General features: G+C 35.6%; 1 protein-coding gene across 1 annotated transcript in view; it reads right to left on the bottom strand.

Moving 5' to 3' along the window:
- The window catches only part of TRHDE (thyrotropin releasing hormone degrading enzyme), a 396,326-nt gene that overhangs the window by 146,522 nt on the left and 226,927 nt on the right, over positions 1-22,877 (bottom strand). Inside the window, exon 6 of the mRNA XM_021092004.1 lies at positions 21,584-21,721. Coding sequence (XP_020947663.1) covers positions 21,584-21,721 — 138 coding nt within the window. The remainder of the gene's footprint in view (positions 1-21,583; positions 21,722-22,877) is intronic.

Here is a 22,877-nt window from a genome sequence, read left to right as displayed (position 1 = left end):
GTACACACAAGATATTTTATGTAAGCTTCACAGGGTATTTTATATAACAGAGCTTGTTAGTCTCATGCAGAAACCCTAGATGCAAATATATCTTAGTATAAGTTTTGTCTTGAGTAGTATAAATCCACTTTAGGGACAGATGTTAAAAGAAGCCGCCATGGAAAAATTAAAGAAATTCAAGTCAAGCAGACTCAAGACTTGGAGGTCAGTTCTTTGAACTTTTAGGCATACTTTCCACATGAGCAGAATTCACTAGACACGACCATAAATAACTATGTCCTTCATGTGGGCTTAGGATGGTCTTTTTTCTGTGAAACCCAGGATGCTGCTTACTCATCCAGACAAAATGTTGCTGGGCCTCCTCTTATAGCAGAAACTTTATTTAGCAGTTGTGCTGAACATCTCATATGTTCTGACACCACTGACAAGGACAAAAGCATAGTATATTTTTTCATTAAGCCTCCATATGAGGAACTCTTCAAGGATGGGCTCACACAAGAGGTTGATGAGATTATTTATACAGATGGGCCATCACGGAGTTCAAGAACAATATTGAATAAAGCCACGCTTCTCAAACCACTGGGCTATAAAACTGAATTTACCATCCTACAAAATTCATAATAAGTAAAATATGTATTATCAGTGAATACCAGCAGAGCTAATGTTTCTTTGATCATCACAATTAATCCACAAAGGAAATGGATCAACTGAGATTTGCACATTGTTTTATCATTCAGATATACGTGGAAAAGCAAAGAAAACCATCTCGTCTAGATAACTGAATGACACTTTCTAATCTTCACTGTCAAATTCATTCATACATGATATGACAAACTTTCTGGGAGCTAAGAAAATTATTTTACTATGAAATATTTGCAGGATAAGGGAAATAACTGCTTGAGTAAGGCTTACTTTATCTCACATTCTGGTGTTCTGACTTCAGGGCCAGTTTACAGAGAGCAGGAAATGACCAGATTAAAGTTTCATCAAACCACCTTTGGCAGTTCTCAAGAAAATAAATTAGCCTCTGCACCCATTTCATTGAGGGACGGATTATTTCTTTCCTTGTTTCTCCTCTAGGAAGTCAGAAGTCATAACTTCAGTTTGGATGCTTGTGGGAAGCAGAGTATGATGGGGAGCAGGTTAGTATTTGAGGACCTGATAATATCGAGAAGCCGGTCAACAAGGTAAATGTTCATCATCCACTCTTGTAAAAAATGACAGATTTTCCCTCCAGCTTGTGACTTTCGTTTTCAATGTGGCAAAGCACAAATGTATGTTGGCCCTAGAGAGTTTCAAAACTCAAAAACATACCATCTAGGAAACCAAAGCAGCAAGCCATTTATCTCAAAACTATCCCTTCTGACAGTGGTAGATCATGAACACAAAGAACAAGCCTGCTTTTATATATATACAAAGCAAACGGAATCTTGCCGGATTATATTTGGCTAACCACATAAGAAATTCATTGTTTAGAAGTTCCCATGGTGGTTCAGTGATTAACGAACCCGACTAGCATCCATGAAGACATGGGTTCAATCCCTGGCCCTGCTCAGTGGGTTAAGGATCCAGCATTGCCATGAGCTGTGCTGTAGTCACAGATGAGGCTTGGAGCCTGCCTTGCTATGGCTGTGGTGTAGGCCAGCAGCTATAGCTCTGATTCCTAAAAAGACAAAAAGAAAAAAAAAAAAAAGAAATTCATTGTTTAAACATTTTTTTGCTTTTTAGGTTCGCACCCGCAGCATGGAATTTTCCAGGCTAGGGGTTGAATTGGAGCAGTAGCTGCCTGCCTATACCACAACCACAGCAATGGAGATCTGAGCTGCATCTGCAAACTACACTGCAGCTCACGGCAACACCAGATCCTTTAGCCCACTGAGCGAGGCCAGGGATCAAACCCTCATCCTCTGGGATACTAGTCAGATTTGTTTCTACTAGGCCATAACAGGAACTCCTAAACTTTTCATTTAAGGTAGAGCTTTGTGTAATGCCATTAAGCCAAATCAATAAAATCTGGTTTCAATATCTGAATGAAGGAAAAGAAAATAATTTTGAGAATATGTGATATTCCGTAGATCACACTTTGGGAAGAACTACTTTTTATGATAAAACTTCCCACGACACATACCTAAAAATGCACAGTGCCCCTTCTCCTAGGAATCTATAAAGAAGCATTTAACACTCTAAGCAAACAACTACCTCACCGGTTCTCTTCTTACCTTCCCAAACTTTAGCTTCTTACATGTGGCAAATTTCTACCTCTAGCTTTCCTCCATTCTCTTCATCATCAACCAAAACAAAAAATAGTGATCGCTGACACTACCAGAATTTTAGAATAAATAAACCATCCCAATACCTAGTGATCTAGCACCCTTTTTAAAGGCAATTAAAGTGTCAACTCAACTCTCTTATGGTTTAACATAAAGAAAATGTAAAAGGGGAAAAATAACTGACTCTTATTTCCTTATTTCTTGGAGAAAAGAAAAAGTGTTCTGCTTTGGTCATAGCAAATTTCTCTTGTAGTCCACCAGCAGCATCATGGCTTCCACTGAAAAGAGACATTAAAATGAACTGATGAAAAAGATTTGGTCCCAAAGCTATAAAAATGTTTTCTGAAGCAGAAGTGAAAAATAGTGAAAGATTTAGCTCTTAAAGTGAACAAGAGTGGAATTAGGAACAAAACTGCCATAAAGGGGTAGATGAATGGTCCGTCAGGCAGTAGGCTGTCTCTGACAGAGGCACCAAGGGATGCTGAGAAGCAGGTATGCTCTTCATTTTCCATGACCTTCGTCTTGGAGGTGAGGGATATGTTCTGAACCTTCCTAACTTCTCCATCAGGCTTGTTGAGGGAATCGAAAGCTATCAGAACAAGGGAGGACCACTTAATGCTTGAGGAAAGTGATTTAGGACAAGCCAAAGTTTTATTCTGCGTTATTGTTCAGGATAAGTTGACTAGTTCAAAGTAAGGAACGCTTAAAAAGGTAGTATTAGCATTTCAGAAAGCATGACTTTGCTTAATAGTACGGAATCAAATTTACTTCTCTCTTGTATGCTAAATGTTTAAAATAAAAAGCAAAAATATAGGAGTTCCGTCATGGCACAGCGGAAACAAAGCCAACTAGGAACCGTGAGACTGCAGGTTCCATCCCTGGACTCACTCAGTGGGTTAAGGATCCAGCGTTGCCGTGCGCTGTGGTGTAGGTCGCAGACATGGCTCGGATATGGCATTGCTGTGGCTCTGGTGTAGGCTGGCAGCAACAGCTCTGATTGGACCCCTAGCCTGGGAACCTTCATGTGCCTCAGGTGTGGCCCTAAAAGGACAAAAGAAAAAAAAAAAAAAAAGCAAAAATATATCAAAAGTCACTGCAGTTAGGAATAGGAACCACCTAGAAATTAAATGTGCCTCACTACCTTAAACCCTCTGAGGGTTTGGAAGGCAGAATTAATCTGTTAAAATTCATTCAAACTGCCAGTGTTGTTGCATCCTCACTTGTCTGTAAGGCAGTGAACTAGGTAATAACAAAGATATTGAAAAAGCTTTGATTCTAAGAGAACTAACTAAACAGACATATACGAATAATTAGAAAGTCTGAGATCTACTAGAAAATAGAAGACCGTCTCTTCATTTTGTATGTGCAATGTGTTCTCAAAACATAAAAACAAATATAAGGATGCCCAATCTAACAGAGCTGACTAAGAGCACAGACAGAACTGTCTGTATATGAATCCTGATCCCACCATTTACTAGCTTTGTGATTTGGATAAGTTACTCCCTAAGCTTCCTCATCCATAAATTGGGGGTGGAAAGGGTTACCTGTGTCATGGAATTACTGTAAGGATTATATGACAATGTATCAAAAGAACTTGTATAAAAGTAATTGGTAAGCAATGTTATAGAAGTGCTAATTGAAGTTATATCATTTCCAACATACATATCTTTAACATGCTAAGTTTTCCCCAATATTACCAGCACACTCATTTCAAACAGGAAAAAAACATTTGATAGCACTGAAAATTCTTGCTTTTACTCTTAATGATGTGACTACTAAAACAGTTTCAACTGCTCCAATTTAGTTACAAAGTTCCTGCTGCGACTGATGCCCTTCCAGAAGGAAAATGGTATGGCAATAAATGTTTGCACATTTCATCTTAAAATTGTGGGGCTGGAAAACAGTTCTGGGAATATGTAAGCAAAACATAGATATTCATCTGCTTGATCATTGCTCTGCTTTGGCTTATAGTACTTACCAGGGGATACACACCCCAAATTCTCTACTTGAGGCCATATATTTTTATGACACTAAACTAATTGCATCCTCCGGTAAAATTACAACAGAAAGTCTGTGCACAACTGAACGGCACTAGTCTGTTTGCTTGTGGATATACTCCACTCTGTAGAAGCCTGACTATGCCTCTGCGTCTTCCAGACCCACATAGCTCCCTTCCAGCCCTTATACACTTCTACGTAGGGTCTCTTGGCTCCAAGACAGTCTTGGCCTAGAATTTTTTCAAAGATCCTTAGGTTATTGGCTCAAGTGCAAAGGAATGAAAACTAGGAAGAGATAAGTAGTGTAAAATAAGGATGGGTGAAAATGGAGGACAAAGAACATGAAAGTATCTGTTTGATCAAGACAGACTCTTCAGGAACTATAAAATAATGACACTGATTTTCTTAGACAAGAAATTGTATCCAAAGGACCTTTCAAAAGAGAGATGAAATAAATGGTCAGCTGAGAGGCAGAATTAAAGAAATGTATAACCTCTACTGTGAAAGTCAATACTTATTTGATGAGGCGATCAGGCAATGAGAGAATAGAATGGGGGGCCAGGTAGGCTGGGTTGAAATCTTGGTTCTTCTACTTATGAGCGACGTGAACTTGGGTCATAAAACATAACTATCATGGGTGGCAGCTTGATATAATGTTTAAATAGAATGATGTACAGTAAAACAAGAACATATTGAACATTTAGTGAAAAACAAAAACAAAAACAAAAACATTAATATAAAAATATTTCAAGGTTTTGGAGACTGACCAGGCTTGCCTGGCTCAGGTCCTCTTTATTTTCCCTCAGACCTTGCCTCTCTGTAAATTAGTACAGGGTTGGTACCGCCCACCTCCTACACTCCCTCAGAGCCTTGCTTTTCCAAAGTCTTTTACCAAAGACTTGTGTAGCTTTCCTTGAGAAGGCAGAAGAGCAGCCACTGTACCCAGGCTTATCACTTGGTTAACTAGCAGCACATGGCTTCTTGTTTACTTACCTGGGGCTGTTTTTCTAAGGAATTATCACAGAGCAGAGAAGTTTAAACAGGACCTGTGACTTCTCTAAATATCAGGGAGGTCAGATTCTACTGAACATTGGGATTAGCAGCAACCTGGCTGTGTTTTCCTTTTGGTACTTACTATATTCTCGGCACCTTTATTTTGTGTGGTCCTCGTTGTTCCTTAATGTCTCTTTAAGTTAAGCTGTTGTTTAGGAATTAGAAGACTGTGACATCAGATGCTGCATTATTCACTGTTTGGTGACTAGACTTCATATCTGTGGTAAAAATAAACATGATGCCTCTCTGCTTACTTCAATCCATTCCGTACTCCTATGAATGAATGCCTGTAACTGTGTGATTCCCTCTGCACAATGTATGAAAGAGGAGGTGGGGGAAGGGGGAGAGTTGGTCTCAACCATAAACTACAAGACATAATTTAAAAGCAGGCTGGAACAGCAACTTCAATTTAAAAAAAAAGGACACTGTGCTTACTTTTTAAATTAATATCTTGTTCAAGCTCTTAAGATGGTAAAAGAGAATAAAGATAATTAAAACAGTGCTTTGTTGATGGGATAAAATTTATTAATTTAAAATAAAGAAAATCTTAGCTCAAATTCAGAACTCTGTTCCTAAGAATGATGCGCCGTTGAAAGCAAAAATCTTTAGTCCTTGAAGCTAAAGGCAATCATTTGATGAAAAACAAAGGATGGAAAAAAATAAGTGAAGCTAAGCTTTGAAATTATGTATGGCCCATTTGTTAGTCCTTCTCATTCCCTCTCCTATATCTCTTAATGTTTCTTGAATATTCCCCGCGTGCTTGTCCCTCTGTGCAGCACTCTGGATCATTTCTTCAGTTCTTTCTCCCCATTTAAAATTCTCTCTTCAGCTTATTCTTATTTGTGTCAAACCATCTACTATACATGCTATATATATATATATTTATATATTGTCTTTTTGCGTTTTCCAGGGCCGCTCCCACAGCATATGGAGGTTCCCAGGCTAGGGGTCTCATCAGAGCTGTAGCCGCTGGCCTTCACCAGGGCCACAGCAACGAAGGTCCTGAGCCACATCTGCGACCTACACCACAGCTCACGGCAACACTGGATCCTTAACCCACTGAGCAAGGCCAGGGATTGAACCTGCAATCACATGGTTCCTAGTCGAATTTGTTAACCACTGAGCCCCGACGGGAACTCTAATATGTGCTATATTTTTAAATGTAATTATTACATTTTCATTTCTAGAAATTCTCATTAGTTATTCTTTTATCTGCTGGCATTTTTTTTATATTTTCAAGCTTATTTCCTCAAATGTATTAATATATGGTTTTATACCCTGTATCTAACATATCCAATGTTTTAATCATCTGCATGTGTGATTCTGCTCTCAATTGTTTCAGCAGTCTCACGTTTGTGGAACCCTCTTTCCTTTTGTAACTGGTGATTTCTGACTGTGAGATGCTGCTCTTTTTCCTTGGGATTTATCTGTGGAAACCTTTTGAGAGGTGATATGAAAGCATACATTTTTGGAAGGGATTGTTTTAGCTCTGTCTGTCATCTGGGGATACCTTTAGTCCAGGACCAAGTATTTTAAATTAAAATCTTAGCTTGTTGTTCACAGTGCACCAAGGTAGTTTTCATGGGAGCTGCAATGCCATGCAAGAGTTGCTCGTGATTGCAAATTTTCCAGAGAAATTTTCTTTCCCTCTCCACTTGCTGTCATAGTTTGGAATGGACAATTTCTTCATAGTCTTCTGAGGAAAGGGACAGGTTTATTTCTAGTTCATCTGTGTGCTAAAGGTGCAGCTCTTCAAGGTCTTGGCTTTATGGGAGGCCTCCCATTAAACTTCTCACCTTCAGCTTTGTCTTCTTTTCCTAGCTCTGTGAAACCTTGAAAATTGTGCTCAAACACTGCTGGTTGAAAAAAATGCCCTCAAGGTAAAAGCCAGCTTCAGTATTTCTTTTTAATCTCTCTGTTTTTTCAAAGGTAAGAATATGTTGTATGAAATCACAGTCAGGCCTTCTAATACTGATCCAAAGGCAACTCCAAAAAATAAAATAAAAAGCTGAAGGATATTCTACTTTTAAAAAGCAGAAAAGCTAAAAAGTTGATTCAGTGCTACCAGGAAATATGCAATAGCATGAATGATAAAGGATGTATAAAACATGTGGTCTCTAGATAATTTTCTCAGTAGGTAATCAAATGGCCCTTAGCCTCCCTGAAAGATTCCATGAAAATATCTGTGAAAGTGTATGCAAAGAAATATTCTCATTATTTCATATGAAATGCCATATTTACCTTCAAAAGGCTAAAGGGGCCATATAGAAAGGCTTTTTTGGTTTGTTTGCTTGTCTAGAATTGTATTTTCCTTGCAAAGTACTACAGTTTGTCCTGTTTAAATCAAATACTCCGATTAAGACTTATATATGTGTTTGATTAATATAGAGGTAAGTTGTTTAATACTTGGTTAATGCCAAAATAATTGAGAACAAGTCTTTTGCACTTTATATGTAACATTGGTGACCATATAGATCTTAAGATATTTATATTATATTCATATTATGTGGGTGTTTGATTAAAAATGGGAGGTGGTTATGTTAAGCAAAAAGGTGAATCCATCAGAAGTTAAACACAACCCATTCATAATTATTCTACTAGAAAATTCCTTCAATCCAACCTATTCCATTGTTATAAGTATACAGACCACCTATATCATGAATACATTTTTATTCTTCATTTTCTCCAAATATTCTTTTTGTAAAAAAGGAAATTTTATCTCTGTTCTCCTTTTCCTTCTACTCCTCATTTGTCAAAATGTCAACCTTTAATTCCAGTTGTCTTTTCTTATTTATCCTTTAAATCTTAATTTATTCCTAACTTTACTTGTCCTTTTTCTAACTACCACAGAATCCCATTTTCCATAACATCTATTTATAGCATTGCATTCTCTATGTGCTAGGGGAATATACATTGGCTGATTCCCAATACTTTTAATACTTTTAATTTTTTTTTGAATTTTTATCTTCAATTGCTATTTCTCTCTGAAAATACTGTACAAAACAATTTGAGATTCACAGGTCCCCTGACTGAACTGACTTTGTAATGTTAACAGAAGCCCCCATTCCTTTTTGAGAGGCTGCCTCCTAGACTAATGGAATTAAAGTCACATACAGCTGCAGGGTGAGGAAGTTATAGGAATGGAGTACTCTTTGTATATTGCCATTTATACTTAAGGAAATGGTACTTTTTTATTTTTAATTATAGCCATTGATAAAGTCTGGCATGAGTGAGCCATTGCAAAAGTCATTAGAATTAGGCATTTTGCATAAGCAAAACACTAAGAACAACTCTAGCTGTGAAAGTATTTCATAAAGCTACTGAAGGAGGATTTCACTACAGCCAAGTTCTGCAAGCTAAGACTTACACAGCTTTGGCTCTTAAGCTTCTTATATTGTGTGATCACCACTTTGGCTTTCACAAAAAGAGCAGAATAATAAAGTCAAAACCAACACTACACCTTCTTAAGCATCTCAGCAAAGTAAAAAAGAACTGTGTGCAAGAGAGGAATTCAAAACTAGCATACTAAACCATTAGTTGACAATAATAAATCAATGAGACACAAGCAGGGCAAGGGAGGATAAGAATCCTTTGAACGAGATTAATCCATTCCTTACACTACCAAATAACCTGCTACCTATTTTCATTAAATACATGGTTTTCTTTCAATTTCATCAAGTGAATTAAAGAACAGCTAATAGGGAGAAGTATAAATGACTTAAAAGAAAAAAGCAAGCTGTTTCACATGTTAAAATTTGAGCAAGAAAAAAAAAGAAACCATTAAAATGGTCATGAATCAGTCAAACACATGTGCAAAAGGAAGCTTGCCTCCGTCAGCAAAATGCACAAATTAATAATTTACCAGTAAGTGGTAAAGGCATTTATCACAGAAATGTCAATAAAATCATCTCCTCCCACCATGTACATTTTTTTTACAAGGGCAAAAAAGTATTTCCTTTACATGATGTCTTGAAATCACCTCTGGCCTAGAATAATGGTAATTTCAAGGCCAAAAGCAAAGACAAGACTCACTGGTAATAAAGAGAGCCACTAAAGCAAGTTCTATCTTAGATATTCTTTTCATAATTATTTTACAGATGTCAACAGATGATCCACAGATGGATGGGAATCATCTCTAAATTTTCCCATTTAACCTAAGAATCAAGTATTCTGCTTCTTTATTCATTCGTACTTCTACATTTATTTAAAAGGGAAAAATTGAATGATACAAACAAATAATATGTATACAAAATTAATTTCTAATAAATTATGTATTTAATCTTACACTCTTTGACTATGATATACCATGGAGTCAAGATTCAGGAGAGAACTTCTTTAGTAGTCCTACAAATTAGTTTGCTAGTTTTGGAACAGATTTTTAATTTTATTTTTGAAGACTATCAAAGAATGAAGACTTTATAATCTTTGGTGGTTCATGTTAATATGTTTAATTGCCTTTTATGTCAAAAGATTCTTCTTAGATGAACAGAAATTCCTTCCTATATTTAAGGCCATTTATCTTACTCTGACCTTGATGTTGACAGAGACATGATAAACAGCCTTCCTACAATGACCATTTATATATTAGAGTCAATTGTTAAGTCACTTCTGAACCCTGTATCCTCCAGGGTGGATATATGTAAGTTCTTGAGTTTTTTCTCATAGAATTTATCTCTAGTTGTCTCTAAATCAATCTCGCTTCCTTTCTCCCTCTGTATCTCTATTTCTTTGTTCTTTGTTTAATTTTCCCCAATCTCGTAAGCTTGTTAACATTAACCTAATGAGATGATCATAACTAGGGATTGTTACTTCTCACATTTGAAACTTTTATTTTTATTTGCATGCCAGTACATTACTTATTTTAAAACATTGCACTTTTTCAGTCAAGGAACATCTCTAACTTTAGTATATGTCAAAAGACTGGAACCCAAATCATATTTCCTAATGAAACAGTGGCATAATAGGCAATTAGTTAAAGAAAGTATCCTGGTAGAGTGGAAAGAGCAGGAGTTAGAAACAACAAGATGTGAATTTCAGCTCTGACACCTAGAAGCCTGAAAACACCATTAAACTCCTGGATCTCTGTTTACTCTTATGTAAATTGAAGATAATAATATCTACCTTACAGGAATGGAAGATTTAATGAGATAATTATGTGGATGCCTAGGGGCAAAATAAACCCTCAAAAAACAATTGGTATTATTTTTCCTACTACTAGTATTATTGCCATTATATACCTGACCAAAAGCCCGTTGTCCAGCTATTCTACAAAAACGACCTAAAGTGCTAGTTAATCAACATACATCATATACCAGAAAGTGTATAGTAAAGTATGTACAAATGTGTCACAGAGGACAAAATAGTAATCAGTTACATTCATTTGAGAGCCTGTCTATAGTAGGCTGTAAATGAGAAAGCCAAAGCTGAAAAGAAGGACTGTGTTTCCAAGAATAAGAGCTGGAAAGACTTGCAGAACAGGAGGCTGATTGTGCCTGAGGCAAGAGACAGCAGGAGAAGAGCTGAGCTGACAGGAAAGGGTCCCAGGTGGTCCAGGGCTGAGGGGTCAGGCCACATGTGACAAAACCCATTAGAAAGCAGAATGATTGGGCAACACAATCTTCCTTTCTCCTCTAGAATTCATATGGAATTACATTTGAAACTCTAATCCTATTTCAAGTGCCAAGTCTTTCCCCTAATTCCTATAAACAGATGGGATCTTTCCCTCTGAAACACCATAATGTTTTGCTTATATTGCTTTTCTGACATTTACTTTCATTTAACTCAACAAATACTTATTGAGAGCCTACTATATGCAGGCAGTATAATGAGCACAGGAAAACAGTGAAAAACCCAAACATAGATCCTTCCCTTTATGAAGCTCATACTCAATGGGGGAAATCAAGAAACTGGATCATAGAGTAAACATAATAATGAATATCTTGTGTTACACATTTTAAGGCTCTCAAACAGTGGATCTGAAAGGAGGGTGTCAGCTGACATTTTTTTTTTTTTTTTTTTTTTTTTTTTTTGCTATTTCTTGGGCCGCTCCTGCGGCATATGGAGGTTCCCAGGCTAGGGGTCGAGTCAGAGCTGTAGCCGCCGGCTTACGCCAGAGCCACAGCAACGCGGGATCCGAGCCGCGTCTGCAACCTACACCACAGCTCAGGGCAACGCCGGATCATTAACCCAGTGAGCAAGGGCAGGGACCGAACCCGCAACCTCATGGTTCCTAGTCGGATTCGTTAACCACTGCGCCACAACGGGAACTCCTCAGCTGACATTTTAAATGGGCAGCTTCTTTGAGAGGGTGACATTTAAATAAAGATTTCAAGGAGAACAAGTTAGAACTATGATGATAGCCAGAATAACACCATTCCCAATTTAAAAGATCCTAGTGTGAGAGGGAGTTTAGTTGGATTTCAGAGAATGCCAGAAAGTTGGTGGAGTAGAATTACCATGAGTGAAGGGACAGTAGTAAGAGCAAAGTCAGAAGGATGAGAGATAGAATAAGGGTCAGGGATCTGTGGATGCTTGCGGAGAGTAAGACTGAGTGGAGATCAGGCAGAACCTCATGGGTCATTGCAAAGACTGTCTTTTACTCTCACTTGTGTGGGGTGTCATTGCAGGGTTCTGGCAAAGAAGTGGCATTATCTAACTTAGACTTTTAAAAAGATTACTTTGAGTGTTTGGTTAAAAACAGACTGTAGGGCTACAGGATTAGAGGCAGAGAGCCTTTAAGAAACTATTGTGTCCATATGGTTGTGATTCAGACCATTGTGGGACCAGTAATGATTGGGAGAAGTCAAACTGTGGAAATATTTCACAGAAGACACAAGATTTCCTGACACATATGATGAGAAAAAGAGAAAGTCAAAGGTAGCCTGAGAACTTGGAGTTGCCATCCACTGAGATGGCTCATATAATAACTTGTGGTGAAGTATCTTTATTTGTGAAAAGTTTTATATCTATGAGCCCAGAATTTGGAGTTACACAGATTTGACTTCAAATCCTGTTTTTCACTTGCTAGCTGTCTGACCTTGTGGAAATGACTTAACTTCTTTTAAGTCTTAGTCTAATCAGTAAAATGGGATAAAAATCCAAATCCCAAGTTTTCTGTATAGAGTAAATGGGGTGATGCATGCAAAGCATTTCACAAAATGCCTCATAGATGGCAAATGTGTGTTAAATGAAAGATGTGCTTCACTGTGATTCTTAGTACAATTATTTTTATTTAATGTTTTATGCCTACTATTGGGTTATCTTCTTGAAAGAAGGCACTATCTTATTATTATCAATATTAAATTTTTCTGCAGAAATTTTCTGTCCTGTGTACAGAGTTACTCTCTCACTGTACTAATTGTGCCCTGGCTGACACTATGCTGTGGAACCTGGGTTCATAGGGACAAAAGATACAGATGGCTGATGGGGTCTTTCACATTCACTTCAAAAAATGACATAAGTTATATATATTTCCCTCTTTATCCATGCAAGGATTTTAAATTTTCAATCTGGAATATGTCAGTAGAATAACTAAAGTTGAATTTCCACCCCCATCTTTTTATTTGTATTCACTCTGACTCCTTGTAGATTTTCTTCTTCTTGCCAATTCTTTCATTTTACTCTATGTAATTTCTTTTGGTCTCTAAAGTATATCAGCCTTGATATAAGAATCTCTGAAAAGAGTTCTTGTTTTTAAAGAACCTCTTTAAATTTGCTTAAGTCATTTTGCAATCTGTTCCTCTCTCCCAAGCTTGTAGCAATCCTCTCCAACCTGGCACCATATGTAAATTTAATGAGCAGTCGCTCACTTCCATCATCCAGGTCACTGGGTCATTGATTCTTATTTCCCTTTGTGCTTTTAAAGAGACTATCTCAATCCATCCTTTCTAGTCCTCCTATATATGAAAAGTATTTTCCTATTTCCATTGTACTTTTAGGATAAAAGCATCATCATTTTCCATCTACTATTAAAACGGAAAATTTGTTATTTCCCAGGATGTAAGTCTCTCTCTTTAAAGACTAGCCTTTTTCTCTTTCCATTCTAAAAATAGATTATGTGTAATTTTAAGAATTTTATTTTTCTTTTAATATTAGTCTTGAAACTATCCATATTGAACATCACTCAGTATTTCTTCAAAAGCACTCAGTTCTTAAATTCAAATCCACAGAAGCAAATTTCTGGTTTGTTTGTTCCTAACCTATATTTCTCTGTAATCTTCTCTACCCCTATAATACAGTTCTATATAAAAATTTATTTAAAGGGTAACAAAATTACTATGCAGGAAGAATAACAGAAAATAGAAGTGGGAATAATTAGAATAATTATTAAGGGAATAATTACAAGAGATGATAAGCCAGCAGAGCACTGATGCAGAGAGGGGTTGACTGTTGGCAGAGGTTAACAGTCTAGTAACAGGGATCTTCAGGGAGAAGAGCACAGAAGAGCCATGGCAAGAAGGTTTTATTAAGTGCTACACAGTAAAAAAAAAAAAAAAAAAGTGCTTCCTGCTACAATTCTAGCAGCTCTGCTGCAACTCATGCTATAGCTCTAGCTATAATTTTTTTCTGAAATGTCCAGACCTTTCATATTATTTCCATCTTTACCACACCTATAAGAATATTCTTTCTAGAATACAATTTTAATTATGTTACTCCTCTGCTTGAAATTCTTCACTGGTTCCTCTTGGTCTGCTGGATAAAGTTCAGACTTCTTAGTATTGCATAAGAGGTCCTCCAAGTTCTTACCAGCTTACCTCCCAGCCTGTCTACTACGCTAAATACTCATTGTTCTATGGCCATGTTGAACTCTTTGACGTTTCACTCAATTACCGTTGTGTTCCTTTTCTGAGCTAATTCTATAGAATGACCCTTTTTGCCTTTTGGTCAATTCCCTTCCCCCCATGACTATATATCTTGTACATATAACTATATCTTGTACATATTTCTATCCTAACTCCTAAGATTCTGAGCTTGGCATCCATTACTTTTACCTAAACATCATATTCTTTCAGAAACCCTACTTCAGGTGATCCCAGTAGACCTACCAAATGCATGACCTATCTCTCCAACCAGAGGATGAGCTTGTGATCCATGCTAGCCAGTCCACAAAGATAGTCCATATCATGGAAATAGGGATTGGCAAATGATGCTGTATTACCTAAATAAAATGAATCATAGCTTTTGGGAGAAACTCATACAGGTTCTGCCATGAGCAAGGCAGTTTACTCTTTCCTCTGAGCTCATTAGGATCACATGCTTGAGGACTCTATCAGCTTAAACTTGTTTGAGGCCACTTATCCAAGAATCATCTAGAAATTGTCAGAAGCAAAGAGCCAAGAATCTAATGAAAGGTAGATTTCTGCTGGCATTGCTAAAATGCCTGAGTCAGTCATTCCTCAAGATAATACTATGTCTCAGACTTATCAGTTATTCAGTCAACAGATTTCTTTTACTGCTTAAGATAGTCCGAATTATTAGGTTTATACATTTAAAATAGAAACATTGCTATTATTACTCAAATGTTTCTGCACTGACTTATTTACATGCTGTTGGTCCTTTCCGGATTGTTATATCCCTAGCACTCAGCACACAGTGACTGGAAAATAAGTTGGGCTTATAAATGACTTTGGAATAAATGTTCCAGCCAAGTTTACTGTTCAAATACAATAGTGGTTAAGAACGTTGGCTCTGGAACCTGATTGCCTGGGAATCATCTCCTTAGATTGACCATGATTCAATATCCTTATCTTTAACATGAGGATCATGAAAATGGCAACCCCAGGAGAGGATTATGAGAATTAAATGAGTTAATGAATGTGTAGAGTTTAACACAGAGCTAGCACAGGTAAGCATTCAATAAATGTTAGCAGTGGATATTGTCTATGGTTGCACAATTATTTAAATTACCTGTCATATAAACCCAGAATAACAGAGTTTACACACTCCATCCACAAAGTTAAAGTGGTTATTTCATATTAACATATACCAACTTGCTGAGAGAAAGAGGCTGAGAGAAGCCAAATTGGAGAACTAAATTAAACTACTAAATATACATTAAGATCTAATACAGAGATTATATAAATGAAGCCCTTGAGATAATGGCCAAATTTCTCTGATCTTTATTTTTCCACATTCACACCAAAGATTATTTTTCAGATATGCCAGCAGGCACCAGGCCACTATTTTTTACTACACTTGTAGAAATTTGATTTGGCACCCTATGGGTGAATCCAAACAATGAAGGCCCATCAAGAAAGCATGATGAACAAGTAGACAGAAAATCAATGAGGACAAAGAAGACTTGAACAATTTTATCAACTAACTTGACCTAATTGGCATTTATAAAACACTCCAGCCAACAGTGGAATATACATTCTTTTGAAGTGCATACAGTACATTTACCAACAGAGATTAAATTCTGGGCCATAAAATAAGCCTCAGTAACTCTTAAGAAGATTCAAATCATAAAGAGTATATTTCACTGACAATAACGGAATTAAATAAGAAATGAATAACAGAAAAATTTCTGGAAAATCATCAAATATTTATCAACTAAGCAATACACTTTGAATAACCTATTGATAAATTAACAAATCAAATGGTAAATGAGTATCTGAAAGTGAATAAAAATGAAACCTCCATGTATAAAAATCTAGAACATACCCTAGGCAGTACACTTAGAGGATGAAATTTACAGAACAAACACCTGAATTAGAACAGATGAAAGGTGTCCAATTAATGACCTTAGCTTGAACCTTAAGTAACTAGAAAAAAGAAGAAGTTAAATCCAAAGTATATCAAAGAAGGAAATAATAATGATTAGAGAGGAAATCTATGAAAAAGAGAGTGAGAGCAAAAATCAATTAAACCAAAAGCTAATTTTTGAAAAATTAAATATATAAACTTCTAGCTAGACTAATCAGGAGCAAGGCATAAACAAAAATTAACAAGATCTGGAATAAAAGAGGTGACATTATTGTAGATTTTATGATTATTAAAAGAATAAGAGAATATAACATGCACAACTTTATGCCAGTAAGTTATATATCTTAGATAAAATGAGCCAAATCCTTGATAATATATAAGCGATGAAGGTCCACTCAAGAAGATATAACCTGAATGACTCACTATCTTTTAATGAAATTAACTTATTAGTTAAATATCTTCCCATGAAGGAAATTCTAGGTCCAGAGACGTACTGGTAAATTCTAAATATTTAACAAAGAAAGAACACAAATTCTACATAAATGAACCCAGAAAATGGAAAAGGAGGTAAGAGCCTCCAAACTATGAGGTTAGCATTATAGATATCAAAACCTAAAGATATTACAAGAACAGAAAACTATAGACCAATACTTCTCATTAGCATAGATGCAAAATTTCTACACATTCTTTAGCAAACTGAATCCAATAATATATAAAACAAATTTATAACCAAATGGTATTTGTCCCAGGAATATAAAGATAGCCTAACATTAAAAAGTCCATCATGTAATTCACCATATTAACAAACTAAAAAAAAAAATACTGATAGACGGGAGAAAAACATTTGATGGAATCAGCATCTATGTTGGATTAAAACTCTCAACAATATAGGAATGGAATGTAATCTCTTCAACCTGATAAAGAGTAGATATAAAAATTTAAAGGCAGTATCATACCCAGTGATGAAAGACTAAATGTCTTGCTCTTAAAATCCAAAACAATGCAAATTTTTCTGCTCTCACCACTTCTATTTAACACTGTATAATATAGATACACAAAAATCAATTGTATTTCCATACAGAACAACAAAAAGTCAGAAGCGGGAAATAGAACCAATACTATTACAGTAGCCCAAAAATGTGAAATACCTATGGGTAAATCTGAAAATACATATGAAGGATTGATTCATTGAAAAGTGCATTGCTGAGAAAAAATAAAGAGGCCCTAAATTAATGGAGACATATAGAGTATTCATAGGTCACTCAATATTGCTAAGGCGTCTATTTCTCCCAAATTGTTTTACAAATGCAATGAAATCCTGGTAATAACAACAGAATATTATAGAAATTTAAAAATTCACTCTAGGAGTTCCCTGATGGTTGAGCAGGTTAAGGATCCACTGTTCTTACTGAAGTGGCATGGATTGTATCCCTGGCCTGGGAACTTCCATATGCCACAGAAGCAGCCAAAAAAAAATTCATTCTAAAATTAAATAGAAATTCAAAGAATCAAGAATAAGCAAAAGAACTTTAAAAAAGAACAAAGTTGGATGACTAACAACCTTATTTTACAGCTTATTAAAATTTACAGTAATCAAGACTGTGTGGTATTGGTGCCATGATAAAAAATATATCTATAGAATGAAATACATAATCCAGAAATAGACTCACACGTAGATATTTCACGGATTTTTCAACAAATGTGCAAAGGTAATTCAATGGGATTTAAAAAACAGGCTTTTTAAGAAAAAATTCTTGAAAAATTGGATATCCATATTTAAAAAAAGAAAAATATTCAATTTAAACTTCACACCATACCCAAATATTAACTCAAAATAGAACATAGATCTAAATATAAACCTAAAACCATAACACTTCTATTAAGTTTTTATTAAAATATAGTTGATTTACACTGCTGTGCCAGAACTATAAAAATTCTAGAAGAAAAAAACTAAGAATAACTTTTATAACCTTGAATTGTCAAAGGTTTCTTAACTATGATATCAATAGCATTATCAATTAAAGAAAAATATAAAACATACTTAAAATTAAAATTATTTGCTTTTAAAAGATGTTTTTATGATAATAAGAAGTCACAAATTGAGAAAAACATTATTTGCATATCATATATACAATAACCTATATTCACAGTGTATAAAGAATCCTCAAAATTCAATAATAAGAAAATCACTCATGGACAGCTGCATGCAAAGCAATGAAACTAGAACACACCCTCACACCATGCACAAAAATAAACTCCAAATGGCTGAAAGACTTAAATATATGACAGGACACCATCAAACTCCTAGAAGAAAACATAGGCAAAACACTCTCTGACATCAGCATCATGAATATTTTCTCAGGTCAGTCTCCCAAAGCAATAGAAATTAGAGCAAAAATAAACCCATGGGACCTCATCAAACTGAAAAGCTTTTGCACAGCAAAGGAAACCAAAAAGAAAACAAAAAGACAACTTACAGAATGGGAGAAAATAGTTTCAAATGATGCAACTGACAAGGGCTTAATCTCTAGAATATATAAACAACTTATACAACCCAACAGCAAAAAAGCCAATCAAACAATGGGAAAATGGGCAAAAGACCTGAATAGACAGTTCTCCAAAGAAGATATACAGATGGCCAACAAACACATGAAAAAATGCTCAACATCGCTGATTATTAGAGAAATGCAAATCAAAACAACCATGAGATACCACCTCACACCAGTCAGAATGGCCATCATGAATAAATCCACAAATAACAAGTGCTGGAGGGGCTGTGGAGAAAAGGGAACCCTCCTGCACTGTTGGTGGGAATGTCAACTGGTACAGCCACTATGGAGAACAATTTGGAGATACCTTAGAAATCTATACATAGAACTTCCATATGACCCCGCAATCCCACTCTTGGGCATCTATCCGGACAAAACTCCACTTAAAAGAGACACGTGCACCCGCATGTTCATTGCGGCACTATTCACAATAGCCAAGACATGGAAACAACCCAAATGTCCATCGACAGATGATTGGATTCGGAAGAGGTGGTATATATACACAATGGAATACTACTCAGCCATAAAAAAGAATGACATCATGCCATCTGCAGCAACATGGATGGAGCTAGAGAATCTCATACTGAGTGAAATGAGCCAGAAAGACAAAGACAAATACCATATGTTATCACTTATAACTGGAATCTAATATCCAGCGCAAATGAACATCTCCTCAGAAAAGAAAATCATGGACTTGGAGAAGAGACTTGTGGCTGCCTGATGGGAGAGGGAGGAAGTGGGAGGGATCGGAGCTTGGGCTTATCAGACACAACTTAGAATAGATTTAGGAGGAGATCCTGCTGAGTAGCATTGAGAACTTTTTCTAGATACTTAACGTTGCAACAGAACAAAGGGTGGGGGAAAAAATGTAACTGTAATGTATACATGTAAGGATAACTTGATCCCCTTGCTGTACAGTGGGAAAAGAAAAGAAAAGAAAAGAACTCAAATTTTTAAAAATGGGCAAAGATTTGAACTGACCCTTCACCAAGAAAGATACATAAGGGAAAATATACAAATAAAAAATGGTCAATATCGTTGGTCATTAGGGGAATGTAATTTATATCCACAATGAGACACCATCTCAATATCTAAAATTAAATAAACTAACTACACCAGGTTTGTGTTGGTGAAGATGTGAAACAACTAAAACTTTAGTATACTTTCGGTGAGAATGTACCACAGTACAATGGTTTAACTAGCTTGGAAAATAATTCAGTCATGTCATAAAAGGTACAAGCACCTGCAGTTTATTGTATTTTAATTATTCCTCATAGAGTTGTTTAAAAAAAAGAAAAACATTTTTTAGAAGTTTTCATTGAAAACAGATAGCTCCTATCATCAGTTGAAAACACACCATAAGGACATTTCCTGCGGTACTTAAGCATGACGATATATGGCTGGAATGAAGACAAGCCCACAGCTAATATCACACCCAATGGTGAAGTTAAAAGCCTTTCCTCTAAGATCAGGGATAAGACAGTGATGCCCACTCTTGCTATTTCTATTCAATACGGTACTAGGACTGAGAGGCCTAGACAAGAAAAAATAAATAAAAGGCATTCAAATCAGAAAGGAAGTTTATCTCTTTTTATAGATGGCATGGTCTTATAAACAGAAAACCCTATAAAGACCTCACCAAAAATGTTACAACTAATAAACTAATTCAGAAAATTTGCAGAATACAAAATCAACATACAGAAACCAGTTGTTTTCCTATAAACTGACAATGAACGGTCTGAAAGAGAAATTAAGAAAGCAATCCCATTTACAATAGTATCAAAAGCAATAAAATACTTATACATTTAACCAAGGAGGTGAAAGACATACACTGAAAACTGTTAAGACACTGATTAAAGAGATTGAAGAAGACAAAAAAAAATGGAAAGATATCTCGTGATCTTGGACTGGAAAAATTAATATCATGAAAATCTCCATGCTACTCAAAATGATCTACAGATTCAATACTATTCCTATCACAATTCCAATGCCACTTTTTATAGAAATAGGTAAAAATTATTCTAAAATTTAATATTTTCTAACATACCTTTATTTGTATGTTATAGCACACAATATTAACTAATAATCATTGAAATAGTCATTTCCTGGGCACAAATATCCAAATTACTGCATCAAGGAATTCTGATAAATCATTATTTGGCTTTTATTTATAAAAAGGAATATTGTTTTACTAAAAGAATATTAACAATTTTTTTAATGTAAAACATTATTGTCAATAAAATATCCAGATATCCTAATAAATTCAATTTGATCTACATCAAAGTAGATTTTAATACTATTCTAACAATAATTAAGTGGCTGCTATGTGTTAAATACTGATATGTATATCTCTATATTAAAATTAGAATAAGTAAGGGATAGAGATATAAGGAAAAATCCTAATCCAAGTAACAGTGGAAAAAAATCATAATATATCTTATAATTCATAATACACTTTATTTTCACAGGCGTCTAGTCATTCATCCAAAATCTTTGCCATTCAAAGTCTGGTCTTCAAGATTTCATTTATCATGTTTATTATCCAGGCAACAGGTTTTATTCCTAAATTTCTCTTGAATAATATTTATAAAATACGTATGTCATGTCACTGCCTATACCCTTTACATCAGCCAGTCAAAATAAGTATTTAAGAGGCATTGGTAGAAAATAATTTGTCACTATATAGGTCAGCTCTCTTATTAATAATAATAAAAATTGACGTTTACATAGACCATTTGTAGAGTAATTTCATACCATCTCCAAACATTTATTCATTAATACTTCCAATATTTCTACGCATTATCTGACAAACATTCATCTCCATTTTACTGATTTATAAAGGAAAGCCCTAACTCATAAAACGACATGAACCTACTGACTCTATGTTTTCTAACTCACAGATCATTTCTATCCACCAGGGAAAAGAGAAAAATACATCCAGAATGAAATAGTTTGGCTACCCCAAGATAGTGAAATATCCAATTGACACTTAGGTCTTATCTGTTCCCACCTTTTTATATGCGATCCAGTCAAACACCCTGTCGATATCTGTTGCCCGTAGCACTTCCTGTGATACTGGATGGGAACTGGCCAAGCCATCAAGCAGCATCACTTCGTGGAGAACATCCGTCAGAAACCGCTGTTTTTCCTGCAATACAGTAGATGGGGCAACATCATAGGTGATTCATGGTTATGACAGAGTATGTGTGACAATGTGAACAGAGTGTGTGTTACTTAATTGATGATGCAAGTCAGCCTACACAGCGAGACAGCTCTAAAGAGAATCCAGTAAATAAAATGCCCCTTAAGTTACTCTAAAATGAAAGTTGTTGATTCAAGCACAAGAAACAAAATCAATGGGCTAGAATGGGCCCCAAATAGATCAAAACAATGGACTCTGTTTTAACAGAGGTTAAAGCAAATTTGGAGAGTGGGCACATAAATGAAATTGACTGAGCTTGACTGCAGGATCAAGACTAAAATTCCAGTCTTTTTAGTTAATTCAATACAAAAATAATAACTAAATTTCAGAGTGCTAGTGCAATTCATTTTTTATAGTGCCATTTAAACAACTTATTCTCTCTCTCCCTGTCCTTTCCTCCTTTCTCTCCCTTATTCTCTAACACACACACAGACACACACACACACAGACACACACACACACACATACTTATTTTCTAAAAGAATTTCAGGAGACCACAACGAATAATGAAAAGCATTATTGACATCAAACTATAACATCTGTGGATGTGGTTGTAATATATGAATTCAGAAAATGGAGAGCAATAGGTATCAAAAATCCATTACCATAAAGTTGTGAAATCAGACAAAATCACGAGACTTCCATGCTGTGCATTGCAGAGACATTACTATTTGCTCTAATAAAAGCTGGCTTGTTATGTTAGAAATAAACTGTAAAGAAAAAGTACATCTCTTTTGTTTTTGTTTTAAGATGCCTGCTTTAAAGAAACAGCTTGGGTTTTGTTAACAAAAATGCTGGCAGCTATTCGTCTTCCCTGCCTCCTGCTTTCATTGAGGGAGGAGGAAAGGAAAAAGTTGCAAGAGATAACAAGGGCTAAATAGCCCCTAGATAGTTGGGACCTGAGGAGTATCGTTACAGAGACTAAAGACTGAAATACTTAAATTGCTCTAGCTAATTCTGAACTCATTCCTGGAGCCTCCTAGTTTCAGCCAGCAGATAAACTGCACATTATTTCTGAGTGAGTTGTAATTTCAAGGTGAGAATACACCAATCTTAGATTTTAAAAATTGGAAATGGAGAATAAATATACTAAGAAAAGAAC

This window comes from Sus scrofa, chromosome 5 (genome assembly GCF_000003025.6).
Source record: "Sus scrofa isolate TJ Tabasco breed Duroc chromosome 5, Sscrofa11.1, whole genome shotgun sequence".
In the NCBI taxonomy this organism is placed as follows: domain Eukaryota; kingdom Metazoa; phylum Chordata; class Mammalia; order Artiodactyla; family Suidae; genus Sus; species Sus scrofa.
Note: the sequence above shows the minus strand (reverse complement) of the source record. Positions and strands in the feature narration are given on the sequence as shown.